The following is a 24,982-nucleotide window of genomic DNA, read 5'->3' as shown; positions in this document are numbered from 1 at the left end:
ATAAATAAATAAAAGTAAACACTCCAAAAACTGACAATAAAATTTTTGGATGCTCAGAGAACAATATTCAAAAATATAATGCTTTTGCTAGCTGATTCTGAAGAATAAACACTCTTTGCTTTTACATACAAAATATATTTATATAATGCTTTGAGCTTGAAGATGAAAAGTACCTGAAAAGCAGCAAATGATGTGAAGAATTTTCTTGGAGGCTCCCCTACTTTGCAGGCCTACTCTTCTAGAACATTATGTAGTAATTATAAACCCTCCTTCAGCTATCTCCTGGGGGTATGGAAGAGAGGACTACAACATATGGCAGCAAGGAGAACGAAAGATGACACCATCGCACCCAGAGCCCAGGCATACTCTGAACTTCTTCAGACCATTTGTCTCTCCAATAATGACTGATTCCTCCTCCAAAACTGCTGGAGAGTTTAGAAGCTGCTGAATATCACTAAGTACTCACTCTCCTCTGTTGCCTCTATTCTTTTAAGAATTTGTATGCCCCTTCTGCTGGTAATCTGGCTGCTACCAGTTTATTTTAGCACACTCAATTTTTTTAAATTTCATTTATTTATTTGCAAGCAAAGAGAGAAAAAGAGAGAGAGGGAGAAACCGGGTGTGCCAGGGCTTCTACCACCACAAACTCCAGATGCCACTTTGTGCGTCTGGCTTTATGTGAGTACTGGGTAATCGAACCAGGGTCCCTAGCCTTTGTAGGCAAGTGCCTTAACTGATAAACCATCTCTCCAGCCACAACCCCCCCCCCTTTATTTTTAATTGTAAGCACAGTCATTTCTTTTTGTTTGTTTGTTTGTCTTAGTTTTTCTAGGTAGGATCTCACTTTAGCCCAGGCTGACTTAGAATCCAATATGTAGTCTCAGGGTAGCCTTGAACTCACTGTGATCTTCCTATCTCTGCCTCTGGAATGCTGGAATGGAAGGCATGTACCATCATACCCGGCTTCAAACACACTCAATTTTTAAACCTCCCAATGAGTGTGTGTGTGGGGGGGGGATTCTTTCATCTATTAAACCCAATGTACATATCAGCAAAGTTTCCTCACTGAGGGTTATATGATTACTGACAGCAAGGGCCTGTAATTCTTCATAATTGCAACCCACTTTTCCTAATTTTACACAAAAGATTAACACAAGTCCAGTCACACAGCTCCCCATTCTAGAGTAATGAAAGCTAAGGAGGCGGAAGCTGCTAAGTACGTGAACGGTGTGAGGTGCCAGGGAGCAGCACAAGAGCGCCTGATGCTTCACGACCTTCTCCTCACCCCCCACAAAGCACAGATAGTTTTCATGATGAAAGAGTTACAGAAAAGCTTGGAGAAAAAGTTGAAATATAGCTGATATATTTTAGGAAGGGAAATGTAGAATGGTTTAAGAAATAATTTGATCCAAAATAGCTAAAAATGTATGATATAATATGGGTTAAAACCTGCTTCCTGGGGCTCTGAATCAGTATTTTACCAGTGGTATGATTTATTCATTGTGCTTGACATTGTACTTGGAAAGATTGTAAAAGGTTAAATGCATAGGCTTAAGCATCAAAAATAATGAAAGGTGTTAGACTTTCACCTCTCAATACCAAAACAACCTTATTAGGGTAGTTAGGCATTGCTTCATTTTCCTTAACAGTACTAAAGTTTATTTGTACATATTTTCTAGACTGGCAAGAAAACAGAAAGGCATATTACATATAATTTAAGTAATGTTTTTCACAGATCCCCAGCATATAACATGATTTGTTGCTGATACACTTCCTAATGAATATTTCTGGGTCTTTTAGTAATTAGAACAATGCTGGACACATGATTGTATCAGTACCTGACTGGCCTGTATGACAAGAGAACAGGGTAAGAGGGTAAGAATTTCTCTATAACTATGTATGGCATCATCCAACACTGATTATACCAACAACTTTTTATTTGCAAAAACTATTCTCTAATAAGAGAAAGAAATATTTTAAAGGAAAAATGAGAGTCTATTTGCTGAATTTTATTCTTATAAATTACTTATATAAACTAAATATTTTAAATCGATTTTACTCTGAAATTTAACTCATCAAAATCAATGATAGAATTTTATGTAAGAATTCTATGCTTCTATGACCCATGAAACTGTAAGAGACATGAAAACTCATCTAACTGCCTCTGTAGCAACCTGTGTCATTTGAAGTTTGAATCTAGTAATAAAGTTGCAGGTCATTCTAAACAAGGCAAAAAACAGGTATTAGCATTCAGACATCCATCATTATATTTTAAATTAATATCACAGAAGACAGATGTGATTGAAAAATACTGTATAACACTGTATCACACACAGAAATCATCATATAGCTCAATGGTACTAGAATTCATACCTCCCTCAAATGTCTTTCTACCACTGAAATTTCTCTCCCTGCTACTACATTCTCGAGTTTTTTCACTCTCCCTTGCGTCCCTTTGCAGGAAGTAGGTGGTGGGGGACCTTCGAGTGGTGAATGTTAGGGAATTAAGAGTGAAAAAAAAAAAGTTTCAGAAGCCAGGCGTGGTGGCACACACCTTCAATCCCAGCACTCAGGAGGCAGAGGTAGGAAGATCTCCATGAGTTCAAGGCCACCCTGAGACTACACAGTGAATTCCAGGTCAGCCTGAGCTAGAGTGAGACCCTACTTTGAAAAACCAAAAAAAAAAAAAGAAAAAAGTTTCAGCATACCAGGATGGAAATGATTAGTACTACTATTTCAAGATGGGATTTCTAGAAGTATGAAGCTACTGGAAAAAAATATGTATGTGCCCACATTCAAAACAGTTAAGTACCCTTTTATCTGGCAAGCTGTTCCCTCTCAGTAAGTAAATGACTTGGCAATCCTCTCTGTTTACAGCTTCTGTGCCTCTTCACTCTTTCATCACCATGAGAGACACATGAAATGACACTGGATTCAGAGCAGGATTACCAACATCTCTGTAAATAACAAGTCAAGTCTTGTTTTGCTGCCATGACACAGAAATAATTTCCCCAAATATTACTTAACATTTACCCAAATCACAACAGTACTAAGCAACACCGGGCAAGAAAACATTCTGCATTTTTTCAGAATTATCTTATTTTCAAACATTCTATTTCATTGATAGGTCACATTCTTAAACTCTCCATCAGCAAATACAATCATTTCAGTGAAGAAAATAACAGAGACATTACTCATCCTTTTTATAATCTCTATTTCAGACTGCATACATTTTTAGGAATAGGTTGATAAATTTACAGAGCCCCTTGAACAAACTTGCTATCTTCTACCAATAATACACTAATGAGCCGAGCATATGCACCACAAAATAGCATGAAAAACCATTTATGCATGGGTTTGGAATGTAAGCAATTACACACTCACAGTCACAAGCAAGCAATTATTTCACAATATGGCTCAAATCTCAATCCAGTCCAGTATGACCTTCAAAGGGAGGGAGCCCAATTGTGATTTTGAAAACTACGGTTCTAGCCTGGTGCGGTGACACATGCCTATAATCCAGCACTTGGGTAGCATAGGCCAGAGATCAGTAGTTCAAGTTCATCTGTGACTACAAGAAAATTCTCCCCCCGCCAAAAAAAAACAGGCCGCAGGCTGGAAAAAAGGCTTAGCAGTTAAGGCCCTTGCTTACAAAGCCTAAGGACTCAGATTTGATCCCCCAGTAACCACATAAAGACAGATGCACAAGGTGGCGCATACTTCTGGAGTCTGTTTGCAATGGCAACCCTGGCACACCCATTCTCTCTCCCTATTGCCTCTTTCTGTTATAAATAAATAATTTTTTTTTTTTTTTTTTTTTTTGGTTTTTTGAGGTAGGGTCTCACTCTGGTCCAGGCTGACCTGGAATTCACTCTGTAGTCTCAGGGTGGCCTTGAACTCACGGCGATCCTTCTACCTCTGCCTCCCGAGTGCTGGGATTAAAGGCGTGCGCCACCGCGCCCGGCTAAATAAATATTTTAAAAATAAAATACAGAACCTCCTCCATGTAGACCAGCTGACAGAAAGCTGGAAGAAGCCATTCTACAGTATGTAGTTCAATGGGAGAAAGAGATACCACCAGTGAAGAAACTCAACAGTGGACACTGCAAGCCTTATAACTGGCCAGCCAGGCCAAAGGAGCCAATGGGTGCAATAGTGGCATACCTGTCATGGTAGAAACCAACTGCCCTCCAATTGGACTGGAGGCCCGCTCCATGGGGGGAACACATCCCTGATACTGAAAACTTAAAACAGGGGTAGTCATGAGCCCTAGGGGTGTAACATCTGCTGATGTCTGGAAAAATGTATATACTATGCTTATCAAACTGCCCAGTAAGCACTTCTCTTAATATTTATACCCTTATATTAACGCTACTCTCACTTTGGGTAGAGAATCTTCTCTTTTCAGTGGCAGTGACCTTGGGTCCTAGGGAATTGAACTGAGTTCCTTTGGCTTTGCAGGCAAGCACCTTAACTGCTAAGCCATCTCTCCAGCCCACTGAGTTTTCCATTTTTTAAAAATTTAATTATTTTGTCAAATTTTTAAAACATTTTCCATGATTATAAAAAATATCCCATGATAATACCCTCTCTCCCCCCTTGTTTGGTTTTTTTGAGGTAGGGTTTCATGCTAGCCCAGGCTGACCTAGAATTCCATAGTCTGTAGTCTTAGGGTGGCCTTGAACTCATGGCAATCCTCCTACTTCTGCCTCCCAAGTGCTGGGATTATTTTTTTATTATTTTTAGATTTTTTAAAAATTTATTTATTAGAGACAGAGAGAAGGTGGGGGGGGGAGAGTGTGTGAAGGTATCATAGTGCTGGAAAGAAGTGACTGGAGTACTGAGTAACATCTCGATCACACCTTCCAAGGCTCAGGGTTTAATGCGGAAGAGGTGGCGGAAAGAATATAAGAGCCAAAGGAAGGGTAGGACTCCTTACAACGTGCTCCCTCCAGACACAAAATGGCCAGGATATCCATGACCTCATAGTGCCTGACACTACCTACACAAGACCATCATAAGAAGAGAAAAAGATCATGACATCAAAATAAAAGAGAGACTGATTGAGATGGGGAGGTGATATGATGGAGAACGGAATTTCAAAGGAGAAAGTGGGGGGGGGGTGAGGGAGGGTATTACCATGAGATATTTTTTATAATCATGGAAAATGTTAATAAAAATTGAGGGAAAAATAGAATTTATCATCCAAAAAGAAATAAAATAAAATACAGGAGTTGACATTAAGAAAAAACTACTACAACTCCAAATTCCAATACTGGGATAAAAAATAGAAAAGTAGAAGCCAGGTGTGGTGGCACACACCTTTAATCCAAGCACTCGGTAGAGAGATGGCTTAACAGTTAAGGGACATGCCTGAGAAGCCTATGAACCCTGGTTTGATTCTCCAGGTCCCATGTAAGCCATGCGTCTGGAGTTCGTTTGCAGTGGCTAGAGGCCCTGGCATGCTCATTCTTACTCTCACACACTCTCCCCCCCCCCCACCTTCTCTCTGTCTCTAATAAATAAATTTTTAAAAAATCTAAAAATAATAAAAAAATAATCCCAGCACTTGGGAGGCAGAAGTAGGAGGATTGCCATGAGTTCAAGGCCACCCTAAGACTACAGACTATGGAATTCTAGGTCAGCCTGGGCTAGCATGAAACCCTACCTCAAAAAAACCAAACAAGGGGGGAGAGAGGGTATTATCATGGGATATTTTTTATAATCATGGAAAATGTTTTAAAAATTTGACAAAATAATTAAATTTTTAAAAAATGGAAAACTCAGTGGGCTGGAGAGATGGCTTAGCAGTTAAGGTGCTTGCCTGCAAAGCCAAAGGAACTCAGTTCAATTCCCTAGGACCCATGTAATCCAGATGCACAAGGTGATGCATGCGTCTGCAGATCATATGCAGTGGCTGGAGACCCTGGCACGCCTATTCTCCCTCTACCCCTCGCTCTGCTTCTCTCAAATAAATAAAATAAAATATTTTTTTAAAAAATGGAAAAGTCAGGCAGGTGAGATGGCTTAGCAGTTATGGTGTTTGTCTGTAAAGCCTAAGGACCCAGGTTCAATCCCCCAATGCCCACATAAGTCAGAGGTACAAGGTGACACATGCATATGGAGTTGATTTGCAGTGGCTATAGGGCTTGGTGTACCCATTCTGTCTCTACCTACCTCTTTTTCTCTCTCAATCTTTCACTAAATTAATAAATTAAATATTTTTTTAACCAGGCATGATGGCACACACCTTTAATCCCAGCACTAAGGAGGCAGAGGCAGGAGGACTGCCATGAGTTCAAGGCCACCGTGAGAGTACACAGTGAATTCTAGGTCAGCCTGGACAAATATTACTTAAATGGTCAGAGTCTATAAAACGTGAGTGAATTCAAAATGGAATTTAAAAAAATATATATTTGTTACTAGGCTAGGGAGATAACACAGTTGGTAAAGTGCTTGTCTTGCACTTTCAATCGCCAGAACCATTGTTTAAAGTGCCAGGAGTAATATGCATGAAGTGGCACATATGTCTGGAGTCTGTTTGCAACAGCAAGAGTTTCTAGCACACCCATTCATATACATTCTCATATATTCACATATTCTCTCTCTCTGCTTGCAAATAAATAAATTAGTTTTTTTTTTTTAATTTGCCCAATGGACAGGCTTGTGATCCCAGCATACACCTGGGGCTCAATGGCTAGCAAGTTTAGCCTCTTTGGTGAGCTTCAGGTCAATGAAATATCATCTCAAACAAACAAAAAGACTGACACCAGGAACAGTATCTGAGGTTGAGGTTGTCCTCTCTGCCTCCAGGTGCAGGAGCATACACATGCACATGCATAAAACATTTTGTTATAATCAACCAGCTCCTTTAAAGGGGTAAGTTTAACACATTAGCACAGACTCAAGTTCATGGTATGTGACATCAGAGTGATCATTACTAGGTATGCTGTATAGCACATGCAATCTGTATATATGGAATACTGCAAGTCGGACATCAACAATGCACTGAAGTTTAGATTCTCTTTTAACCCCACTACCCAGGACATATGAATGTTTTGTTTCACTAGTTCACATCCTTCTTTTCTATTTACTTTGGCACCTACATAGTTTTCTAACTACATTTATTGTGAACATGTGACTTTTAGGAAGTCACTGAGCTTTAACCTGCCCACATTCAAAATACAAATACAGCGTGTGATCCCTAAAGTTTTAATAGCCAACTCTCAAATTACTGACATTTTAACCTGCTTACTTTCCTCCCCATTCTAATAGTATATGCTTAGGAAAAAATTTAAATTTAAATAAATGAGGGAGACCAGAAAAAAAACAAAATCATCCCTAACTACCACAAATAAAAATATTAGGATTAGGTGTTGAAAGCTTTCCTTTTCTAAGTGTAGGTAAAGTGACAGTGGACTGTAATTAGATGGCTGATAGACCATACACTTACTCCACTATGCTTTTCACAGCCCTCTTTTCAGGAGGCTGAGACCTGGAAGTGGAAGGAGGCAGCAAGTCACAGCAGAGATCACACAGAAGGAAACTGATTGATTATAATTTACACTTTAAGTGCTATGAAATACCACCACACCTACAGGTATTAGTTATTGACTATGGGAATACTTCTTACCATGGTTTAACAAAGCTCTAAATGCTTTCTTTTAACTTTGAATGTTCAATGAAGGTTATATGAGAATAGCAAAGATGGAAGGTGAAAGTGCTGTAAGTATGAAGTACTGTGCATTTCAGAGGTAAGGAAACTGAAGCCAGAGATGTTAAACAGCATGCCAAAATCACTCTCACAGTAAAAGCAGACCACAGACCTCAACTTCAATGTTGCAGTTCTCAGGTCCCTCAGCCCCAAAATCCTCTCGTCTTCACAGATTATCATCTTCATAATTTTCTTTGGCCGGTTCCTTTCTTCTTTTTGATTCCTACCTATGACATACACCATCATCATCTCACTCTGAACACTGAACTCTTTAACTCTCCATTTAGGAAATGGGGGTGTGGCTCAGAGGTATGGTAGTTACCACAGGCATGCTTAGCATATGGTGGCCTCCAGGCCTAAACTCGATCTCCCTTCTCCCAACAACCTTTGCAGAAAGTCCTCAGATCATGGGCTGGAGAAGCAGCTTAGCAGTTAATGCACTTGCCTAGGAAGCCTAAGGACCCAGGTTCAATTCCCCAGTACCCACCTAAGCCAGATGCATATGGTGGCCCATGTATCTGGAGTTCATCTGCAGTGGCTAGAGACCTGGTGAGCCCATTCTCTCCCAATCCCTCCCCAATCTGCTTCTTTCTCTCTCAAACAAACACATAAAATAAAATGCTTCTTTTTATATTTAATCCTCAGATCACAATTCAGGGTTACTACTCCAAGACCTCCAATCCAGTATTTGCTTACATCTGATGGCACTGATCATCTGGAAATTTAAAGCACAAAGCTGAACTCATTTCATCCCTTCCTTATCAATCTTACTGTCCCACAGGACTGCAAACTTAAAAGTTCTTTTACTCTATTCTCTTTAATAGGATACTGTTGTCACCCCCCAGGGGGTGGCTCAATGATAGAGCTCTTACTGAACATGTCCAAGTTAACCTTAAAGAGTAAAGATTTCCATAAAAGAAAAAGTACCGAAAATGCATTCCTCGGCAAAGGAAAGAAAAACAAATACGTCACGTAAATTTGCAAAAGCATGCCACAGACTGAAGGAGTAACAAGTCATCTTTGCTTAAAGCTATTACTCGCAATGAGGAACACAGTTTTCACAGGGAAAGTAGAATGGAGGAAGGGCTGGTGTTTCAGATGAGCCAAGTATCCCAAAATCCCTATGAGAAGTGTGGTGTGTAAGGAAGACAGAAAGTGCACTACACACAGGAGCTATGCAGTTATGACTGTATCGATGGTAGTACAGAAGAAATAATCCAAAATAAAGCAGAAGAACTTAAATGTCAACCTAAGGAATGTAGAATTTAAGCAAACATGTAAGCCCATGGTGTGTCTGGGCACTGTTCTGTTCCATGCCACTGTTGTTAATTCAAAGGAATGGTGGGGTCACATCTGAATTACAGAGATAATCCTGGTAGTTGTACAGCAAGAGTAAAAAAAGTGAGAATAGTAACAAGACTACTGTCCCCCAATTGAGACAATGAAGACAACTGACAGTTCAGCAGACAGCTCAGTCACACTGGAAGAATTTAGCAACAGTACCAAGAGGATGGAGAGCTTATCTACAGCTTGAATAGAAGATCTTGGCAGTACCAAAAAGTAAAAAGTGGCTATATTTTGGGATGCAAAGTTTTACACATCCTAATATTATGATGATTATTAGATAAACATCAGTCACTCTCTGGCCCCTATGATGCTGACTGAAACATGCCTTTCTAAACCTTAAAATAGGAATGAGTATCTCAAACAGTTGTTGAAGACTGAAATAGTATATTTTAATGTCTGGCACAACACTATTAATACTGTAGTAATGTTAACTTAAAATACTTTTAGTGGTCATGCGTGGTGGCACATACCTTTAATCCCAGCACTCAGAAGGCAGGGGTAAGAGGATTGCCACGAGTTTGAGGCCAGCCTGGAACTACAAAATGAGTTCCAGTTCACCCTGGACTAAAGTGAAATTCTACCTCAGAAAAAAGAACCAAAAAAAATTTTTAATTGTAAGGAGCAGCTATACTTTATAAAATACAACAAAGTTGTGGAGAGCCGGGCGTGGTGGTGCATGCCTTTAATCCCAGTACTCAGAAGGCAGAGGTAGGAGGATCACTGGGAGATTGAGACCACCCTGAGACTACATAGTGAATTCCAGGCCAGCCTGGGCTACAGTGAGACCCTACCTCAAAAATCCAAAAAATAAAAATAAAGTTTATTCTGTCTAGCTGAGCATGGTGGCACATGCCTTTAATTCTAGCCCTTGGGAGGTCAAGGTAGGAGAATCACCATTAAGTTCAAGGTCAGCCTAGGACTACATAGTGAATTTCAGGTCAGCCAAACTATGCTGTCTAGGGTCTATTTGCCATCTTTTTCTTTATTTCTTCCCATACCTCAGTCACAGCCCATACCTACTCTACTAACTGTGAAAGATACAGCAAATGCTTTTTAAACATGAGGGATAATTCAGTAAGTAAAGCATTAGCCTCACAAGCATAAAAATTTGAATCTGATCCCACTATCCTCATAAAAATGTCAGGCATGGTGACATATGCCTATAACCCAATACCAGGGAGGATGGGACAGAAAGCTTCGTGGGGCTCACCGGCTAACCAGTCCAGCCTCGTGGGTCTCTCCAGGCTCAAAAGAAAGTTGATGGCATTTCCAGAGGATGACACCTGAGGTTGTCCTCTGGTTCCACACACACACACATATGTGGGCCTGCATAAACATGCACACACACATGAACACCGACACACATGCATACATATCCACATATAAAAATAAGAAATGCATGCTCTCCTATGGCCTCCACATGTGATAAAAAGAAAAAAAATGCATCAAAATATCAGAAAAATGAACCAAAAAAAAGGATGAGACAAAGTAAATCATTCTACAAAAAAATCTGAGCAGAAGGGACTTTCAGATGACAGCATAGTAGCCACACCAAAGCAGTGGGGAGGGGGCAGAAAAACAGCAAAATCCGCTCTTCTGCTGAGAAGTGAAGGTGTATAAGGAATTATCAACCTCGGCAGAGAAGCAGAAGAGACCCAGAGCTTCTAGCGACCACAGAAGCAGGTAGAACCAGATCCCAAAGTAATGCTGGTCCGTGGCTGCCAGGCTCTGCCTGACCCCCAAAAGCCAGATGAAGAGATTTTTCCACTCACACCAGTGACCTTGCAAAGTCAAGAAACCTGAAAAAGACAACAGGGACCAGCTGAGCACTCATGAGAAGGAGGAGGATCACGATCACACGGACCAGCCCCACAGCCCCAGTCCAACTGCAGGCACCCTCCACAGTCTCCCCCAACTGCCAGTGCCAGCAACCACTGAAGACCTAAGGGAGATCTGCTACACTGCACCCAGCACAGGCGATCAGAGCAGTGGACCCACAAACCCAGACAGTCTAGCCAAACCCGAAGCACAGGAAAGAGAGACCAAAGGCAGCAAGCAGCATAGCTGAGACCAAAACAATCCCAAAAGGTAACAGGATACTTACACCAGGTCAGTACTTGCCACAAAGCCTGGTATATAGGCCTGAATTGGAAGTGCTAATCACACCTTCCATGTCAGAGCAGGTTGTGTGTTAGAGTTGATTGATGGTTGGTTTTGCCTTTTTCTTTTTTCTTTCTTTTTTTTTTTTTTTTTTTTTTGGATTTTGCCATTCTTAAAGCTGTGTTTTGAGGTGGTCCTTTGTTGCTTCCTGACTTATAGTGCCATTGTCGTCTTCTGTCATTCTTGGGGCAGGGTCTCACTGGTCCCCAGGCAGACATGGAACCCTTTTCAGACCAGAAATCTCAGTCTTCCAGTTGACAGGACTGAGGATGTAGGGCAACACACATCTTTAGGGACTGTGACTTAGTTAGATTATCTGTGTGTTGTTTTAAATCCCCACTCATACATAAATACTCTGTGTTGGGTTTGATTGTTTATACCGCTCAGTTAAAATTTAGAATCTGCCTGTATTTTGCTCCACACAGCCCAGTAGAATTCTTGCATAGCAGGCAAACCCAAGACCTAAGGTCACTTCTGCTGTTGCTCTGTAAGTCATATAATAAAAGCCAAACCTGGCACCTTAAGCACCTGCCCTGAAGACATATAACATCAGATTTACACATATAGCAGGAACTCTGCAAACAACTGGAAAAAAGCAAAGCATCAAACTAACCCAAGATGCAAAATCTCTACATTATGATACAAGAAACACACACACATACACACATTAAGACAATATAAATCCACCAGACAATTAGAAATCCATCAGTAATCGGAGAGACTGGTTTTGATGAAATGCCTGACAAAACTTTCAAAAGAATGATTATAACTATGCTAAAAGGAATCAAAGAAGAAAACAACTCCTAATGGAGAACACAGGAAACCAACTTAATGAAATAAGGAGGTCAATACAAGAGTAAGGAAATAGAAATACTGAAGGAAAAAACAATCAAGATAAACTAGAAATGAAAAACACAGTACGTCAAATAAAACACTCTGTAGAAAGTCTCACCAATAAAATGAAAGAAGGAGAGAACAGAATATCTAAACTGGGAGACCAAGTGGCAGAACTAATGCAGTCCAACAAAGAGACTTGATTCCCCAGGACCCACGTTAGCCAGATGCACAAGGGGGTGCATGCATCTGGAGTTCGTTTGCAGTGGCAGGAGGCCCTAGCGTGCCCATTCTTTCTTTCTCTCTCTCTCTTCCTCCTTCACTCCTTTTCTCCATTACTCTCAAATAAATAAATAAAAATAAACAAACAAGAAATTGCCAATAAAAAGTTAAACAAAAAGTTTAAAATAAAAGAAAGAAAGAAAAGAAAATTACAGCCCAATCTTCCTCATGAATATAGATGCAAAACTTCTCAACAAAATATTGGCAAACAGAATACAAGAATATATCAAAAAGATCATTCACCCTGACCAAGTAGGCTTTATCCCAGAGATGCAGGGATGGATCAACATACGCAATTCAAATGTAATACATTCTATAAATGGACTGAAGGACGAAAATCACTTGATCATCTCAGTAGATGCAAGAAAAGTATTTAATGAACTCCAACATCCCTTCATGGTAAAAGTCCTATGGAAGCCGGGAACAGAAGGGACATATCTTAACATAATAAAGGCTGTTTATGACAAGTATACAGCCAACATAATATTAAATGGGGAAAAAACTTGAAGTTTTTCCACTAAATTCAGGAATAAAACAAGGGTGTCCACTGTCCCCACTTTTATTTAATATAGTGCTGGAAGTCTTAGATATAGCAAAAAGGCAAGAGATACACATAAAAGGGATGCAAACTAGAAAGGAAGAGATCAAGTTATCATTATTTGCATATAATATTCTATACATTAAAGACTACCAGCAAACTGTCACAGCTGATAAACACTTTTAGCAACATAGCAGGATGCAAAACAAATATACAGAAGTGAGTGGTTTTCTATATACTAACAGCATGTTGAGGTTAAAAAACAAGGAATCTCTCCCATTCACAAATGCCTCAAAGTAAGTAAATAAATAAATAAAGTACCTTGGAATAAACCTAACTAAGGAAGTAAAGGATCTCTACAATGAAAACTTTAAAACACTCAGGACAGAAATTGCAAAAGACACTAGAAAATAAGACATCCCATCTTCTTGGATTCAAAGAATCAATACTGTATAAATGTCAATCTTACCAAAAGCAATCTATAGATTTAATGCAATCCCCATCAAAATTCCAAAGGCATTCTTCACGGAAATAGAGAAAACAATCCTTAAATTCATTTAGAAGCACAAATAATCTCAAATAACCAAAGCATTTTCGAGCAACAAAAATTAAGGCTGGCAGTATCACCATATCTGACTTTAAGCTTAAATTACAGAGCCACAGTAACAAAAACAGCATGGTACTAGCACAAAGGCAGGCAAGTAGATCAATGGAACGGAATAGAGGACCCAGTGGTAAATCCAGGCAGCTACAGCCATCTGATTTTTGACCAAAAAAAAAAGCCAAAAATATTCATTGGAGAAAAGACAGCCATTTTAACAAATGGTGCTGGGAAAACTGAATAACCTGAAACTCAGAAACTGCTAGAGGAAAAAGGAGGGGAAACCCTTCAACATATTGGCATAGGCAAAGACTTTCTGAATATAATACTAGTTGCTCAGAAAATCAAACCACCATTCAATCATTGGGACAGCAAAGGATATTGTGAATAGAGCAAAGAGGCAACCTACAAAATGGGAGAAAATCTTTGCCAGCTATACATCTGACAGAGGATTAATATCCAGGATATACAAAGAACTCAAAAACTAAATAATAAGAAACCAAACAACCCAATTTAAAAGTGAACTGTGGAATTAAATAGAGAGTTCTCAAAAGAAGAAATACAGATGGCATATAAACATCTAAAAACACGTTCTATATCCTTAGCCGTAAGAGAAATGTAAATTAAAACTACTGTGAGATTCCATCTCAGTCCCGTCAGAATGGCTATCATCAAGAAAACGACAATAAATGCTGGAGAGGATGCAGAAAAAGAGGAACCCTTCTAAACTGTTGGTGGGAACTTAATCTGACTCACCCATTGTGGAAATCAGTGTGAAGGTTCCTGAATCAGCTAAAAATAGATTTACCACAGGACTCAGCTATACCACTCCTAGGCATATACCCTAATGACTATTCTCACTACCTTAGCAATACTTATACTGCTCTATTCACAATAGCTAGGAAATGGAACCAGCCTAGATGTCCCTCAACTGATGTGTGGATAATGAAGATGTGATACATTTGTACAATGGAATTCTACTCAGCATAAAGAAAAATGAAATTTGTAGAGAAATGGATGGATCTGGAAAGGATTATACTAAGTGAGGTAATCCAGGCCCAGAAATCCAAACATCACCATTTTCTCTCTTGTATGTGGATCTTAAATACAAATGTTTAGACTTGTGAGTTGGAGTAAAAATCGGTAGCAGATGCCAGTAAGCTAGGAAAGGGCTGTAAGGGAGGAAGGAGAGGGTACTAGATATATGTAAGTAGATTAACAGATTACTGGGGGTGGAATGGCTAAAGTGAGATCATGGGAAGAGGTTAAGTAAAATAGGGGTGGAGAAAGGATTAATCAAAATTCAAGATGTTATTAACAAGCCACATAGAAACCAACTTTTTTGGATAATGGCACATCTACAGGCCATAGACTGTTGCTAGAAAAATTTCAGTGCCAGGAATGGGATACCTTCCAATGAGTTATTGGCCAGGGATGTCCCTGACGCCCCCAAAACATTACAGACCATTGTCAAGGCTCTTGTTTTCTCACCAGAAACAGATGATAAAATGCTATTGCTGAAGACTCCACATTCTTGGGCTGCAAGGTCACAGAGAAATGAAGCTGGAGTTGAGCTGAAAACCTCCTCCCTATTTGGCCAGCCAGGTCAAAAGTCCAAATGGGGTGCAATAATGAAAATAACTATTATGGGGGAAACCAACCGCTCTCTATTTGGACTGGAGGTCCACTCCATGGGAGGAAATACATACCTGGTACTGAAAACCTAGACAAAAGCCTATGGCGGAGGAGGCCATGAGCCTTAGGAGTATAATGCCTAAGAGGTGACGGAAAGAACCTCAGAGCCAAAAGAAGGGTAGGACTGTCCAGACTGAAACTGGCCTTGATATCCATGACCTTGAAGTGCCTGGCTCTACCTTCACAAGACACTCATAAAAGGAGGAAAAGATGACAACAAAATAAGAGAGACTAATTGAGAGAGGGAAGGGATATGATGGAGAGTGGATTTGTGAAGTGGGGGAGGGAGAGAATTATCATGATTTATTGTCTATAATTATGGAAGCCGTCAATAAAAAAAAGCTCAAAAAATAATCTAAGTAGAAATACTATCTGGAGTGTAAACTTACTCTTAGGGACAGGTGTTAACAGTTTGACTTGGGAAGAAAACATTTGGGGAGAAGGTAGAGGAATTCATACTGGACTACTTCTACCTTTTCAATGAAATAGAAGTAGCTGGATGTGGCAGTATACCTATAATCCCAGCATGCAAGAGGCTGAGGCTGAGGCTGAGGCAGGATGGCTTTGAGTTTAAAACCAACTTGAGATACATAATACTATCAAGTACTACACAGAAAGACCCTCCTTGCAATGTGCTCAAAAGAGAAAAGGTAAATAAAGACCATCTACACAGGACTGGAGAGATGGCTTATTGGTTAAGGCACTTGCCTGAAAAGCCATGGGTCCATTCCTCAGGTCCCACAAAGGCAGATGCACAAGGTGGTTATATGTGTCTAGAGTTTGTCTGCAGTGGACAGGGGCCCTGGGGCATCCATTGTCTCCCCTCCTCTCTCAAATAAATAAATAAAATAATAAGAGTAATAAGATTATTAAAAAAAATTTTTTTAAACCAGGTGTGGCGGCTCACACCTTTAATCCTAGCACTTGGGAGGCAGAGGTAGGAGGATTATCATGAGTTCAAGGCCAGCCCGAGACTACATAGTTAACTCCAGGTCAGCCTGGACCAGAGCGAGAAGCTACCTCAAAAAACCAAAAAAAAAAAAAAAAAAGACTATAAAAAATCAGTTTTGGCTGGGTATGGGGATGCATACCTTTAATCATAGCACTTGAAGGCAGTTAGGAAATTTTCTATGAGCCTAGAACTACAGAGTGAGTTCCAGGTCAGCTTGGGCTACAGTAAGATCCTACCTAGAGGGGTGGGGAGAGAAAGAAAGAAAGAAAAAAACATATCAGTTCTAAATCTGAAGAAAGTAAGTTAGTTGATTCCTCATTCTAATGTGTTACTTTCTCATTGCTGTGGAGCAATACCTGACCAGAAGCAACTTTTAAGGAAGGAAAGAGTTTATTCTGACTTAGTTTCAAGGAGAAGTTTCATGGAAGGTATGGTGGCAGGAGCAGCATGAAGGAGAGCTGGTCACATTGTAATAAGGAAGCACTGGATGACCAAGAAATGGGGCCGGGTTACACACCTTAATGTTCATGCCCAGTAACTCAATTATTTCTGCAAGGCTCTACCTCCTAAAACCTCCACAACCTTCTAAAACAATGCCACTAGTTGGGGGAACAAGTGCTCAAACACATGAGCCTATGGGGGACGTTTCACATTCAAACCACCACAGATATATATCCAACTTTATTTCTATACCCTGCCCTAAACCTTCACCACCTCTCAGACTATTAGTAGCCATACAGCTCCTCTAATCTAGTGACTTTCCCTTCCCCAAAGTGTGGTGTGTTTTCCAGTGTACTCACATTTCCTTCCATTTCATCCACCACTATTCTTAGGAGCCTACTCCTCCCTTTAGACTTCTCTGACCATCTACTCATCAGATAATCAGGTTCCCTTCTATTACCATTACCTATTTCTGTTCCTTGTAGTTGACTTGGTTGATTGTTCTACATTGCAATCACTTCTTTATGTCAACTCCAACAGACTTTAAAAGAACTAACACCTTCTAGTTTTTATTCATCTAATACATAATTCATCTTCTGATATACAATAGGGATTCAGTTAATATTCATTCAATTTAAATGAAGTGAGCAATTAAAAAATGGGTAACCTCCCACCTAGGGGGAAGTCAAGCATGTGCTTTTAATCACTGAGCCATCGCTGCCAAGCCAGGCAAAATCAAGTCATATAAAGCTAGTCTTCAGCCAACTGTGGTGGTGCATACCTTTAATCCCAGCAATCCAGAGGTATGAGGATCACCGTGAGTTCAACGGTACCCTGCGACTACATAGTGAAACCAGGTCAGCCTGGACTAGAGCGAGACCCTACCTCAAAAAAGAAAAAACAAAGCTAGTCTTCAAATTCATATCATTTCAGGTATCTTTGTACTTACTCCTCTAGGTATTAGAACAGTAAAGTGGACCTTAACGGAAAACAAAACAGGTAATCAAAAACATAAAACTCAACAGCTCTTTAAGTTACACTTTAATAATTGGACTTAAGAGATATTTCCATATCTAAGAGTTCACTGAAAAATGTATTAGCAGGGGCTTATCCAGGAAGAATACTGTCTTTCTAAGTTTGGTTCAATACTAGGAAAAGATGCACTACTGGACAGATTAACAACAAAAACTCAATCCCTGCTATGCAAGTGGCAAAGAAAGCACTTGATTTTACATCGCATTTTAGCAATTGAGTATACACAGTATATAGTATGCCGTTTACAATTTAAGTACAATAGGTTTCAATACAAAACTGAAAGCAAGAATTATTAAGAAGCTGACAGAAAAATGTACTGCAATAAGTTCCTAAGCTAAGTCAAAATGAATCCATCAACAATCAAATACTCTGTATGACCCACAGCAATAATACTGTTGCCAAACCAAAGAAACATCAAACTCCTGGGCCTCAGAAATTTGCAATACTTTAGTCATTGTCACTAAAAATTTTCTGGAATCAGGGAAAAATTTCTAATAAAGTGTCACACTTTATCCTAAGTATTGTTGGCGTTTGTTTGGTTGGTTGGTTTTTAAGCCAGATCTCATTATGTAGTTCAGGCGGGCATCAAATTTACAATCCTTTCTGTCTCAGCTTCCTGAGTGCTAGCTAGGATTATAGGGATGTGCCTAACTGGGAATCTCTTTAATTTAAACAAAAACATTTAAAACAAAACAAAACAAAAAAATACTCAGGGGGTAGGGGCTGGAGAGATGACTTAGTAGTTAAGGCACTTGCTTGCGAAGCTAAGAACCCAGGTTCAATTCCCCAGGACCCACAGAAGCCAGAAGCACAAGGTGGTGCATGGTCTTAAGAGTTCTTTTGAAGTGGCTACAGGCCATGGCACAGCCATTCTCTATCTGCCTCTTCCTTTCTCTTAAACAAACAAACAAATGAATAAAATATTTTTTAGAGCCAGGCATGGTGGTGCACACCTTTAATTCCAATACTTGGGAGGCAGAGATAGGAGGATCACCATGAGTAATAGGCTACCCTAAGACTACATAGTGAATTCCAGGTCAGCTTGGGCTAGAGTGAAACCCTACCTCGAAAAACAAAAACAACAACAAAAATGTATATATGTATATGTTTACACACACACACACACACACACACACACACACACACACGAAAAATACTTGGCTGGAGAGATGGTTTAGTGGTTAAGGAACGTGCCTGCAAAGCTAAATCACTAGAGTTCAATTCCCCAGCGCCCAAGTAAAGCCAAGTACACAAGGTGGCACATGCATCTACAGTTGGTTGGGGGGGGGGGGTTTGGAGGCCCTGGAGCACCCATTATGTCTGTCTTCTCTCTCTCTCTCAACTTGCAAATAAATATTTTAAAAATACTCTATTTCAGGCAGGGTGTGGTGGAACACATCTTTAACCCCAGCACTTGGGAGGCAGAGGTAGGAGGATTGCTGTGCATTAAAAGTTACCCTGAGACTACATATTGAATTCCAGGTCAGCCTAGACCACCTTACCTTAAAAAATATTCTATTTCTGGTAGACTTGATGATACATGCCTTTAGTCCCAGCACTGGGGAGGCAGAGGTAGGAGGGCTACATGAGTTCCCTGAGCTAAAGTGAGACCCTACCTTAAAAAAAAAAAAAAATCCTAACTTCACAATGCAGGAATATTACTCTCCAAGTGTAGTGTGCTGCGCAAGCTTAATACTTAAGAACTACTTAATTTATCTCTCAAATTCTTCCTAAGTCTTTGAAGTTGCCTCCTCTTCTTCAGCTGATGCAAACAGAAGTTAATCAGAGTCAAAAACCTTGCCCCAAATCACTCAACTATTAAGTCTCACATCTGAGATTACAACCCAGAATTATTTGATGTGACAGCTCTTACCGTACACACTGATGTCTCCTTTAAGAATTACTATGACCATAATCTCTCTAAACAATGAACACTTTTGTCTATCTACATAATGAATTTCTCAAAAAAAAGATAGAAAAATGAGAATGAGAGCAATCACTGCCTCAACATTAAACAAAATAATGTAATTGCTCAAATGTTACCACCTGCAACCTAGAATGCCTCACAGTCCTCAAATTATTACCAAAGTGCAATTTACTCATGAACTTTCTTCATGTTTGATCCACAAGCCTTCTTTGAACAATGAACTGTCTGTCAAAAACAGTTCTCTAAACAATAGTTTCACTATATAATGAATCTAACTCAGATTCCTGTTTTCTTAACTTCCTTAGCATTTAGGAAACTAGTTCTCACATAACCTTCCCACTCCTGGTTGGGTATAGCTTTTGTAAGCAGCTTTAGTTTGCTATGTAGATGTTATCCCTAACACTATACGTGCTTGTCAGAATAAATAAAAATAGCACTTTCTGAGCATGTTGATGTAACTCTAGAAACATCTATAAACAGAAGTGTCTATTAAAGTCTCAAGAGATGTATGGAGTTTGCAATAGTAAACATAATTATCTGTGTTCCTGAATAAAACTGGAGTAAACCAAAGGCCTCAAATAGAACTTGTCCATGTTTTTCTACACCACCAAATTTTAACACCAACCAGAAAAACTTCTATACATAGGAGCTTAAGGAACTCAACACACAACTACAGTTTATTTCCATCACTCCATCCAAGTAAGAGTTAATGCAGAAACTACACGTACAGTACTCTTTACACCTCTGTTCAAACCCATATGCATGAACAGCTAATTTCAGGTCTAAGGAGTCATCTGTCAGAAGAAAATCTACTTACACGAAAACCTACTTGACATAAAATTTTCACATATTAGTTACATGAAGTTTACAAACTTGCACAAACTCAGAAGTTCACTTCTTTCAAGCCAGGCGTGGTGGCAGACGCCTTTAATCCCAGCACTCAGGAGGCAGAGATAGGAGGACCGTCGTGAGTTCAAGGCCACCCTGAGACTACATAGTGAATTCCAGGTCAGCCTGGGCTAGAGAGAGACCCTACCTCCAAAAAAAAAAAAAAAAAGTTTACTTCTTCCTACACTCATTCTCAAAACCTACATACTGAAGAAAAATTGTACTAAATTAATGATCTTTTCAATTTCCATTTCCAAGACGACCACCAGTCCACCTTGTATTTTGGGAAACCTTCAGCCTTGAAAAAGATTCGGGAGAGATTCTGGAGAGAAGGCTTAGCAGGTTAAGGCACTTGCCAGAGAAGCCTAAGGACCTAGTTTCAATTCCCCAGAACCCACGTCAGCCAGATACACAAGGTAGAGCAAGCGTCTAGAGCTCCTTTGCAGTGGCTGGGGGCCCTGGAGCACCCAGTTTTCTCCCAATAAATAAAATAAAAAACTAAAAGCACTTGATTCACACAAAAATGAGCTCCTGAGCTATCAGAATCAAATACCAAATGACAAATACTCCCGTAGCCAAATGAAACTGGCCTTTCAGTTTTATACAACCAAATTTAAAAAAAAAAAAAAAAAAAGCCTGAGAATATACCTACTATTCTGTCAAGGCACAAGTGAAGTCCCAAGAATAGAACCCATGTCCAACAAATAACTGTGCCTGACAGCCACGGTACTCCGTACACCGATGTCACATAGAATGTTTAAATTCCAAAGGCTTTCTTCATGGAAATAGAAAAAACAATCCAAAAATTCATTTGGAATCACAAAAAACCTAGAATATCTAAAATAATACTGAGCAACAAAAGTAAGGCTGGTGGTATCACCATACCTGATTTTAACCTATACTACGAGCCATAGTAACAAAAACAGCGTGGTACTGGCACAAAAACAGACATGTAGATCAGTGGAACAGAATAGAGGACCCAGATGTAAGTCCAGGTAGCTATAGCCACCTGATATTCGATAAAAATACTCAGTGGAGAAAAGACAGCCTCTTCAGCAAATAGTGTTGGAAAACTGGATATATATCTGTAGAAGGATGAAAATAAATTATTCTCTCTCTCCATGCACAAGAATTAAGTCCAAATGGATTAAAGACCTTAACATCAGACCGGAAACTCTGAAAGTGCTAGAGGAAAAAGTAGGGGAAACCCTTCAATATATTGGTCTTGGCAAAGACTTTCTGAATACAACCCCAATTGCTCAGGCAATAAAACCACAGATTAATCACTGGGACCTCATGAAATTACAAAGATTTTGCACTGCAAAGGACACAGTGAAAAAAGCAAAGAGGCAACCTACAGAATGGGAAAAAATCTTCGCCAGCTATATATGATAGAAGATTAATATCTAGGATATACAAAGAACTCAAAAAGTTAATAAGGAATCAAACAAGCCAATAAAAAAATGGTCCATGGGGCTGGAGAGATGGCTTAGCGGTTAAGAGCTTGCCTGTGAAGCCTAAGGACCCAGGTTCGAGGCTCGGTTCCCCAGGTCCCACGTTAGCCAGATGCACAAGGGGGCGCACGCATCTGGAGTTCGTTTGCAGAGGCTGGAGGCCCTGGCGCGCGCGCACACGCGCGCACTCTCTCTCTCTCCCTCCCTCTCTCTCTCTCTCTCTGTCTTTCTCTGTGTCTGTCGCTCTCAAATAAATTAAAAAAAAAAAAATTTTTAAAAAGGCGTGTACCGGGCTGGAGAGATGGCTTAGCGGTTAAGCGCTTGCCTGTGACGTCTAAGAACTCCGGTTCAAGGCTCGATTCCCCAGGACCCACGTTAGCCAGATGTACAAGGGGGTGCACGCATCTCGAATTCATCTGCAGTGGCTGGAAGCCCTGGCGCATCCATTTTCTCTCTCTTTCTCTCTGCCTCTTTCTCTGTCTGTCGTTCTCAAATAAATAAATAAAAATAAACCAAAAAAAATTTTTAAAAAAAGGCGTGTACCACACCTAGCTAATAAAATAATTTTTAGAAAAAAAATGGTCTATGGAGCTAAGTAGAGCATTCTCAAAGGAAGACATACGAATGGCATATAAGCATCTAAAAAGATGTTCTACGTCACTAGTCATCAGGGAAATGCAGATTAAAACTACATTGAGATTCCATCTCACTCCTGTCAGATTGGCAACCATCATGAAAACAAATGATCATAAATAGTGGCGGGGATGTGGAAAAAGAGGAACCCTTCTACACTGCTGGTGGGAATGCAATCTGGTCCAGCCATTGTGGAAATCATTGTGAAGGTTCCTAAAACAGCTTCCATATGACCCAGCTATAGCACTCCTAGGCATATATCCTAAGGACTCATCTCATTTCCTTAGAAGTACGTGCTCAACCATGTTTATTGCTGCTCAATTCATAATAGCTGGGAAATGGAAGCAGCCTAGATGTCCCTCAACTGATGAGTGGATAATGAAGATGTGGCACATTTATACAATGGAGTTCTTCTCAGCGGTAAAGAAAAATGAAGTTATGAAATTTGCAGAAAAATGGATGGACCTGGAAAGGATTATACTAAGGGAGGTAACCCAGGCCCAGAAAGCCAAGCGCCACATGTTCTCTCTCATATGTGGATCCTAGGTACAGATGATTGGGCTTCTGCGTGAGAAGGAAAATACTTAGTAGCAGAGGCCAGTAAGTTAAAAAGGAGATATGAAGGGAAGAGAAAGGAAGGGAGGAGGATACTTAATAGGTTGGTATCGTATATATATATGTAAGTACAACGATTGAGATGGGGAGGTAATATGATGAAGAATGGAATTTCAAAGGGGAGCGTGCAGGGAGAGGGGAGGTATTACCATGGGATATTTTTTATAATTATGGAAAACGTTAATAAAAATTGTGAAAATTTTTTTAAAAAGCTTGAGAATACACCTACTATTCTGTCAAGGCACAAGTGAAGTCCCAAGAATAGAACCCACGTTCGACAAATAACTGTGCCTGACAGTCGCGGTACTCCGTACACCGATGTCACGTAGAATGTTTACTTTATCGCAGAAACTTCCGGAGGTGCAGCACCGACCTCGGGGCAGAGGGGACCGGGTGACCCTGCAAGCTGCGGCATGCACCACGACCTCTCGAGTCGGTTCGACGCAAACCGTGTCGCCCACGAAGGCAGAGGAGGGACCTCGAATGTCTGTGGCTCGTTCCTGGGGCGAGCCCGGGGTGGGACGGATGGAATACCATCACCAAGCGGAAGGCTGAGCTCCCGCTGGCCGGGTGAGGGTGGAGGGAGTCCACACACCCGGGCGCAGCGGAAGGTAAACAATGAACCTGCCGCCCCGCGGGGCCGGGGACAGGGGGACGGACTGCCAACCACGGCTGCGGGAGGAAACCCGGCCGAAGCCGCCACGCCGGGCCCCCGATCTCACGGCCGGACTCATCAAAGCTGCGGGTCCGGCCCCGCCGCCCCCGAGCAAGGCCATCGCCGTGTCCGGCATGCACACGCGCTCCGGGCCCCGCAGGGACAGGATGTGGCCGCCGTCCCCTCACACACATCCTCCGGCCACCTACACGCCAACCCTCAACCTCCCTCTCGGCCTCGCTGCCTGCAGGCCGCCCCCGAGACCGAGCTGCCCGGGACGAGATGGGAAAAACGCATCCCCGGAGTGCGAGACGGCGACGAGCTCCGGCCGCAGACAACCCCCCCCCCCAGGGGGAGGGGACCCCGGAGAGGGGCGAGGACGGGGGAGGGGGGACGCTGCCGGGGACCGGGCACGGGGGCGGCGGGCGTCCCGGCCGGTCGCGTGCCGCCCCTGCCCCCGGGGCTCCTCCCTCCTCCCGCGGGCGGCGCCCCGCGCTCTCACCTCGGGTCAGGTCGAACGGGACGTTCTCCTCGCCGCTGTCATTCCGCCCTGCGCGACAACAAGACGACACCAAGCCCCGGGTTAGGCTCCGCTCGCAGGCCGCCCGCCGCCGGCGGCACCCCCCTCCCCGCCGCGCGCGCGCGCACACACACACTCACACACACTCACAGACACACACACACTCACACACACTCCCCCGGAGGAACCCCCCCACACCCAGTTCAACGCCCCGGCTCGCTTGCCCACGTCACTCACGATCCCGACGCAAGGCACGTCCCGGGGATGGAACGGACCCCGGGTTTTGACCCGGGCCGCGAGGACGGCTGGCGAGCTTACCTCGTATTCGGAGGTTCTTCAGAGAGCGGCCGCGGCCGATCGCCGCCATATTGACGGCTTTCAGTCACAACACCGGAAACCTCGCCCGATCGCGCGAGAACCCCTTCCCCTCCCCTCCCCTCCCCTCCCCTCCCCGCGCCGCGCCGCGCCCCGCCCCGCCCCTCGGCCGCCGTGCGGTCGGCCCGTGCGCCGTGGGAGCGCAGACCCCGAGGCGGCGTGCGGCGCCGCTGCGCGCGCTGCCCGCGAGTCCCGTGGAGGCGAGCGCGCGCGCGCCGCGTGGAAGATGCTCCCTCGGCCCGCCGCGGAACCCCCCGCCCCCGCCCTCGTCCCCGGGAGGAGGAAGAGGAGGCCGGGATGCGGGGCCTCCGGACAC

The 24,982-nt window shown here is 41.9% G+C and overlaps 1 protein-coding gene across 2 annotated transcripts in view; it reads right to left on the bottom strand.

Moving 5' to 3' along the window:
- Nucleotides 1-24,710, bottom strand: part of Rictor (RPTOR independent companion of MTOR complex 2) — a 132,022-nt gene extending 107,312 nt beyond the window's left edge. For both annotated transcript variants that reach the window (XM_045132084.1, XM_045132087.1), the window contains exons 1-2: nt 24,610-24,710; nt 24,274-24,321 (exon numbers count right to left, since the gene is read on the bottom strand). In XM_045132084.1, coding sequence (XP_044988019.1) covers nt 24,274-24,321; nt 24,610-24,658 — 97 coding nt within the window. In that variant the 5' untranslated portion in view covers nt 24,659-24,710. The remainder of the gene's footprint in view (nt 1-24,273; nt 24,322-24,609) is intronic.
- Nucleotides 24,711-24,982: the final 272 nt, after the last annotated feature.

The sequence above is a fragment of the Jaculus jaculus genome, chromosome 13 (genome assembly GCF_020740685.1).
Source record: "Jaculus jaculus isolate mJacJac1 chromosome 13, mJacJac1.mat.Y.cur, whole genome shotgun sequence".
In the NCBI taxonomy this organism is placed as follows: Eukaryota; Metazoa; Chordata; class Mammalia; order Rodentia; family Dipodidae; genus Jaculus; species Jaculus jaculus.
This window is presented reverse-complemented; position numbering and strand designations above follow the sequence as displayed.